The sequence below is a fragment of the Mastomys coucha genome, unplaced genomic scaffold, assembly GCF_008632895.1.
Source record: "Mastomys coucha isolate ucsf_1 unplaced genomic scaffold, UCSF_Mcou_1 pScaffold13, whole genome shotgun sequence".
NCBI lineage: Eukaryota > Metazoa > Chordata > Mammalia > Rodentia > Muridae > Mastomys > Mastomys coucha.
Genome location: NW_022196895.1, coordinates 63,548,194 through 63,555,944, shown reverse-complemented (window position 1 = coordinate 63,555,944; position 7,751 = coordinate 63,548,194). Strand labels below are relative to the sequence as shown.

Sequence of the window (7,751 nt, the reverse complement as noted above, 5' to 3'; positions counted from 1 at the left end):
TTTTTGGTTTTTAAAGACAGGATGTAGCCATGGCTGTCCTGGAACTCACTCTGTAGACCAGACTGGCCTCAAATTCAGAAATCTACCTGCCTCTGCCTCCAAGTACTGGGATTAAAGGCGTGCGCCACCACTGCCTGACTGGAAATTGTTTTTTAAAGATGCACTATATAAATAAAGCAGAGTAATGCAGTTGGGAGCTGGCTCAGCAGAGCACTTGCTATGCAAGTATGAGTTCCCATCTTCAGAACTCATGTAGAAGCTAAGTGTGGACATATATGTGTCTGTATCCCCCAAAGCTGTGAGCTGGGGAGACAAGAGGGTCCTGGGGATTCGTGACCATCTACTTTACCCAGAACTGTGAGAAATGGGTTCAGGGAAAGAACTCATCTTCAAAAAAAATGTAGATAGTGCTAGAGACACGAGTACAGTGTCAGCTTCCAGCCTGCACACGCAAAAGTGTGAGCAAGTGAGAGCCTTTACAGTTTAAAAATTCTGATTGTGTAAAACTGTCATTTCTTTTAGGTACATCCACAAGCCTACTAATCCTGATGGACCTCCACTTGCTGAAGAGCCCAAACCACTGTACCCCTATCGAACAATTGGTTGTGTTTTCAATCATCAGATGTTCCTGGGAAACTGTCAACCCTCGGATGCAGTAGAGACCTGCATATTTGATTTGAATGATGAGTCCAAGTGGAAACCCATGAGCGAAGAAGCAATTAAGTCTGTGTGTGCTCCAGGTGCTACTACCTCCCTCCCTCCCTTCCCACCTCTGTGTGCTTCCACGATTGACGCCTCAGTCACGAGCAATGAAATTGAAATGCAGCTAAGGCTTCTGGTGTCTGAACACAGAAAGGTAACTGACACAGAAGCAGTTGTGGCTTCGTGCTCCTTTTGTGGTATTTATTTTTCTAGTTTTCCCTTTAGAATTATTACTTTAGTGTATGATTATTTTGTTTGTAGGTAGGTATGTATATCACTTATGTGCCTGATACCCTTGAAGGTCAGAAGAGGGCTCTGGCTCCCCTTGGACTAGAGTTGCAATTACAAACTGTCATGTGAGGCTGGGAGTTGGTGGTGCACGCCTTTAATCTCAGCACTTGGGAAGCAGAGGCAGGCAGATTTCTGAGTTTGAGGCCAGCCTAGACTACAGAGTGAGAGTTCCAGGACTACACAGAGAAACCCTGTCTCGAACCCCCCCCCCCAAAAAAAAAAGCAAGCTGCCATGTGGATGCTGGAAATTGAACCTGGGTCTTCTGCAAGAGCAACAAGTGCACTTAACCCAAGAGCCAACTATCCATCCCCCCCTTTTTTTTTTTCCTTAAGTGTGTTCACTTAAGCAAACAAAATTGAGTCTTCATAAAGATTATAGTGGCAGAAGTCATGAGCCAGTTGTGAGACTTGAAAATGGCTCCATCTGGGCTGGACAGATGGGTCAGTGGCTGAGGGCACTTTGCCTCTCTAGAGGACGTGGTTTCAGACTGTCGCACCCATATCCACTGGTGCGCGGCCTGCAGCTCCAGCTCTAGGGGATCTGGTACACTTTCCTGGCTTACTCAGCTTCCCACATACACAAACACATGCACATACACAATTAAGTAAAAATAAATGTTTCTTAAAGCCGGGCGGTGGTGGCACACGCCTTTAATCCCAGCACTTGGGAGGCAGAGGCAGGCGGATTTCTGAGTCCGAGGCCAGCTTGGTCTACAGAGTGAGTTCCAAGACAGCCAGGGCTACACAGAGAAACCCTGTCTTGAAAAACCAAAAAATAAAAATAAAAAATAAAAAATAAAAAAAAGTCTTGCCCAGCTAGGCCATGTTCAGAGACCTTGCCCAAAAGCAAGAAGCACATTTGTATGGAATTGGTCTTTAAAACATTCATACATTTCACATTCTAATTATCCCAGGACCTCGGCCTCACTACTGTTTGGGAAGACCAGCTCTCCTATCTGTTATCACCGGCTTTGGCCTCATATGAGTTTGAGAGAACAACAAGCATATCTGCAGGCAATGAAGAGTTTCAGGATGCCATAAGGCGAGCTGTCCCTGACGGGCACACATTTAAAGGCTTCCCCATACATTTTGTCTATAGAAATGCAAGGCGTGCATTTGCCACTTGTCTTCGGTAAGGATTTTATTAATTCATAATTTAAAAATTTGTTAATTCATATATTTTTTTTGTATTAAGAATCTAGAAAGCAATTAATCTGATAATTGCTAGGTTTGACAACCTACAGACATGGGAGCTTCTACAGTGACTTTCTCCTTACTTTCTTGTTTTTATATAGGTCTCCTTTTTGTGAAGAAATAATTTGTTGTCGTGGAGACCAGGTGCGACTGGCAGTTCGTGTTCGAGTGTTTACCTACCCTGAGTCTGCATGTGCTGTTTGGATCATGTTTGCTTGTAAATATCGCTCAGTATTATAGGACTAACATTTCCTAAGAATTATTCCTGTGTTTTATTAGAATTGTATATGAGTAGCTGTGTGAAGGTTTCTTAATTTAAAATCAGCTTTTTGGTTGTCATTGTTTTGTATAGATCCGACTGGTAATGTTTTAAAATATCATGTATGTACTTAAAAAATAAGGATAAAAGTTTGTATTGAATTTAGTATGAATTGAGTGTATAATAATAAATGAGACTTTGTTTTGAGGGACTCAGTAGTCTAAATGTGAATGAAAGACCTGTTACTTTACATTAGTAAGTAGTTAAAGAGATTTGTCTAATGGTTTAAGCCATAGCTAAATCAAAATGATCATTATTTTTCATAAAGGAAAGATTATTTTACACAAATTAGGAGAAATTAAATTCATAATAGTTTATTTATTACATAGACGAAAATATATTTTGCTAAATCATCTTTGTGTGATACTAGGGATATATGAGGCTTTCCAGAAGTCTATGTGAAAACTTTGATGTAAGAATAGAAAAAAGCGTGCCGGGCCGCGGTGGCGCACACCTGTAGTCCCAGCACTTGGGAGGCAGAGGCAGGCGGATTTCTGAGTTTGAAGCCAGCCTGGTCTACAGAGTGAGTTCCAGGATAGCCAGGGCTACACAGAGAGACCCTGTCTCAAAAAAAGAAAAAGAAAAAAAAAGAAGCAGAAAAGAAAAGAAAGAAAGAAAAAAGAAAGAAAAGAGCTAGGTGTGGTGCACACACTTTTAATTTCACACGGTCCAGCTGGTCTACATAGCAAGTTTCAGGCCAGTCGGGGCTATAGAGTGAGAACCTGACTCCAAAACACAAACAACAACAACAACAAAAGGAATGTAGTAACCAATAAGCATAAATCTTAATAACAAATCTCACATGAATGTGCAGTATGTGAGTAATTTAAGAATATTATTAAAATTAATTGAGCACTTTAGAAAATACTTATTACCCGTCATTGTTACAATGGTGGTGGTTCTTTATTTTTTGTTGTGATAAAAACATCAGCCTATTGCTAGGCTATGGTTGTGAACACTTTTAATTCCAGCACTAGGGAGGCAGAAACAGGTGGATCTCGAGTTCAAGGCCAGCCTGGTCTACAGAACTAGTTCCAGGACAGCCAGGGCTATACAGAGAAACTCTGCCTCAAAAAACAAACAAACAAAAAACCCAATCAAAAAAAAACAGATCAGCCTACATATGATTAGTGTCATTGAAAGAATCGTAAGAGGCCATTGAGAAAGCATGTGAGTTTATTTTAAATTGAGCAAATTTAAATGACATAAGAGAGCAAAGGTAAGCATTAAAAACTAAATTAATTCAACTTTCTGTAAGTAACTAATGATAAATATTTTGACTGTCCATTCTGTGTTTCTGTGCAGAGACTGTTTTGTTTTGGTGATACTAGGAATTAAATCAAGGGCTCCCTACATGCTAGGCAAACACTACCACTGAGCTACGCCCACAGTGTAGTCTCAACTGTGAAGCCCTGGTTGGCCCAGAACTCAGAAGTTTGCTTGCCTCTGTGTGCAGTTTCTTAGTATAGTTGCTTTATCCATTAGTGGTCTTAAGAAATAAGTATATGCCAGTCCACTATCCAAATTATTTATTCTTTTCATTACTTGCTGTTGCAAATAAAATGATTTTATTTATTTATTTCTTTTTGGATGTCTGACTTTTTTATATTGACTTTGTATGTGTGCACGCACGCGCGCATACACATGTGCTTGTACATGTGAGTATATATCGTAGAGTTTGTAGAAGTCAGGCCAGCTGTCAGGAGCAGGTTCTGTCTTTCACACTGTATGGGTTCTGGGGATTGAACTCAGGTCAGCCATCTTGCCAGCAAGGAAGTGCCTTCACCCCCTGAGCCACCTCACTGGCCTAAAAATTATTTTTTGAAATTAAAATCTAAAGATACCATGCCTACCTGTGGTTGCATACACTTTTAATCCCAGTACTTGGGAGGCAGAGGCAGGCATCTCTCTGTGAGTTCGAGGCCAGCCTGGACTATAGAGTGAGTTCCAGAACAGCCAGAGCTATGCAGAGAAACATTGTCTACAAAACAAAACAAAACAAAACAAAAACAACCAACTAACCAACCAACCAAACAAACAAACCCCTAAAGATAGCTAGATATCATAAAACTTGAAAAAAATTACAATGAATATTTATGATTTAATGTGTTTTTAGAAGCCAAAGTATTACTCCCTCTTCATTTTCATCTCTTATAAGACTGACATGACTTTAGAGAATTAATCTATTACTAGAATTATACATAAATCCAGCAATAGAAAATCGTTTGTCGTTTTCAACTTTTGAGGTAAACTGAGGCATATACAAAGAAGGTGGATGTATTGAGCTCAAAGATGTTTTGTTACTAGGTTGGTCCTCCTGTCTTCCTATATAGCAGCACATGTATTTCAGCATGCTTTTGTTATCAATTCTACAATAAATTTGTTATGCACTTAAGTAGAGTCTGGCATTAATATTCTTTAAAGTTGGTTTACTGAAGACAGTTAATTCATCAATCAGTAGACCGCGTGTGCTAATAATTCCGTGTTTGTGTCTCAGTCACCTTTTGCTGCAAAGTACCATGACAAAAGCGACTTAAGGGGGAAAGGGCTTATTTTGGCTCCCGGTTGGGAGTTGCACTCGGTCATGGTGGTAGAGCTGGTCATATTCCATCCACAGTCAAGAAACAGAGGTTTCCCAAGCCCAGGGCATGGTGCCACTTTCCAAGCAAGATAATCCCTGAATGGCCTGCCCAGAGACTGATCCTCAGTATCTCAGGATCCCTCGCAGGTTTGCCCCAAAGTTTGTCTCATAGGTGGTGACCTAGATCCTGTCAACATCAACTATCAGAATGTTCCTTTGGAGCTTTGTTTTGTTTGGTTTTGTTTTTGTTTTTTTGAGACAGAGTTCCTCTGTGTAGCCCTGGCTATCCTGGAACTCACTCTGTAGACCAGGCTGGCCTTGACCTCACAGAGATCTGCCTGCTTCTGCCTCCCGAGTGCCGGGATTAAAGGTTTGTTTGATCTATCACCAACAGGCTGGTGTGTTCTTTATATATGACTTATAAAATCATTTTTATGTATGTGTGTGTGCGTGCTTGCCTGCAGTGTTTACCACGTCCCTGCGGTGCCATCAGGTCAGATGAGAGTGTCCTTGGAAGTACAAAGATTTTAATGTTTATGAAAAGCATTATCTTTTTTTTTTTTCTTCTTGTGGTTCATGGTCATGACTGAAGAATCTGTTGCCGAATCTATAGTTAAGTTTCCCCCTTGGTCTTATCATCCTGGAAAAAAGTATTTGACCATAGATGTACATGGTTTCCCCCCCTGAGTCTTTCTTATATGTCAGTACCATGGTTGTAAGAACAATCTCATTTGTGTATCCCTGTTGGTCTGAGACTCATCAAGTAGACTGGCTTGGAACTTGCTTTGGTCCCAAGGGCTAGGATTACAGGTGTGTACCACCATGCCTAGTTTGTGACACATTTTTTTTTTAGATTTATTTTATTTATTTTATGTGTATGAGTACACTGTAGCTGTACAGATGGCCATGAGCCATCATGTGTGTGGCTGCTGGGAATTGAACTCAGGATCTCTGCCAGCCCTGCTCGCTCCGGCCCCCCTCGCTCCAGTGTAATTCATTGTAGCTGTCTTCAGACACACCCAGAAGAGGGCGTCAGATCTCATTATGGGTGGTTGTGAGCCACCATGTGGTTGCTGGGATCTGAACTCAAGACCTTCGGAAAAGCAGTCAGTGCTCTTACCTGCTGAGCCATCTCACCAGCCCCTTGTGACACATTTTTGAGGCAGAGTCTCACATAAGCCAGGTTAGCATTAAATTGACTCTAGTAGCTGAGGGTGACTGAGTTTTTGATCCTTGCGTCTGACTTCTAAATCCTGGGAATACAGATGTGTGCCACCACACCCAGTTGTATGTTGTGGTGGAGTTCTGACGCGACCCCCTCGACCAGCAAGAAGGACGCGACCCTTTGAGCTCTTCTTAAAGCAGGTTTATTCAGGATTCTTAAAACAATCTTCTGACCCCGGAGAGGGGGATTTGGGGGGGGGGGGAAGCCTGCGCAGGCTTAAGTACTCCTGCGCCAACCAACCCCTGCAGGCTACGTGGGAAGAGCAGATAGGCCACCAATGTGCGGAAGCAACCAGATCGGCAAGCTTAGCCAAATAAGGACATGTCATTCTCGGAGAGCGCTCGCTTTCGGGCTAGCGGAAGGCGGGAGCCGGCGCCATCTTAGGGCAAGGCACATTATAGCTCTCCACAGAGTTCAAACCTAGAGCCTGTTGCATGCTAGGCAAGCACTCTACTAGCTGAACTGCAAGCCTAGCACACACTAAAACATTTTGATAATTGTTTGGGGAAAGGGGGTTCACAACTTCATTCTTTCCCCGAGATCATTTAAGTTATTCTGGGTACCTTGAAAATTCCGTATTAATTTTAGACCCAGATTTTCAGTAGTTGGGGTGGGGCAGGTAGGAGGGGAAAATCAACTGGCATTCTAAGGGGTCACTTGGAAAGTGGGGGTGGCTTTGGTGGATGCCATTTTTCATGATTATACCCTCTTCCATTCTTAAGCCTTCATATGATCTGTCATTTTTGAATGTCAATAATGTCTTAAGCAGATGATATAATTGAATCTTTTTAAAATCCATTTGAAAGTTGTGTGTCTTAAAGGAATTGTTAAATAAATTCTCATTAGGCTTAGTGGTAAAACACATGCTTAGCATGTGGAAAGCTATGTGTTAAATTCCCAGTAACCTCTTCAAAAAATACATTCTTACTCATTCTATACTATATTATTTATATTATATATTATATCTGTTATCACTGTTGCAGTTGTATTTAGGTCTACCATCTTTCTTTTTGCCTAGTGCCCGTTTTATTTTTACTTCTTCCTCCTTTACCACTTTATTGTTTTATAGAACCTTGGCTTTGTTTTGAGGTCCTGGTATACTTGTGTCATGTGAACCCCACTGTGATATCCCCTTCTCAGCTTACTGTGCAGCCCAGATTGCTCTCAGACTTGAACTCTACCTGATTAGCTTCACCAGTGTGGGATTACATAAGTGAGCCACCATGTTCTACCTTTTTTCTCCATCACCCCTTTTTTTCTTTTCCTACATGACTTCTTCTATTTTGTTAAGTAAATGTTCTGTAATCTGACAAGTGCTCACTCCTGAGCTATATTCCTAGTCCCACATCCTTTATAAAAAGTATTTTCTGAGCCGGGCGGTGGTGGCGTACACCTTTAATCCCAGCACTTGGGAGGCAGAGGCAGGCGGATTTCTGAGT

The 7,751-nt window shown here is 41.6% G+C and overlaps 1 protein-coding gene across 2 annotated transcripts in view; it reads left to right on the top strand.

Moving 5' to 3' along the window:
* Positions 1-7,751, top strand: part of Cep76 (centrosomal protein 76) — a 29,165-nt gene that overhangs the window by 19,674 nt on the left and 1,740 nt on the right. Inside the window, exons 10-12 of one of the 2 annotated variants that reach the window (XM_031365942.1) lie at positions 523-856; positions 1,908-2,125; positions 2,289-2,404. In XM_031365942.1, coding sequence (XP_031221802.1) covers positions 523-856; positions 1,908-2,125; positions 2,289-2,404 — 668 coding nt within the window. Of the gene's footprint in view, positions 1-522; positions 857-1,907; positions 2,126-2,288; positions 2,672-7,751 lie in introns of those variants that run through there. The other variant, XM_031365941.1, reaches the window with a different exon arrangement.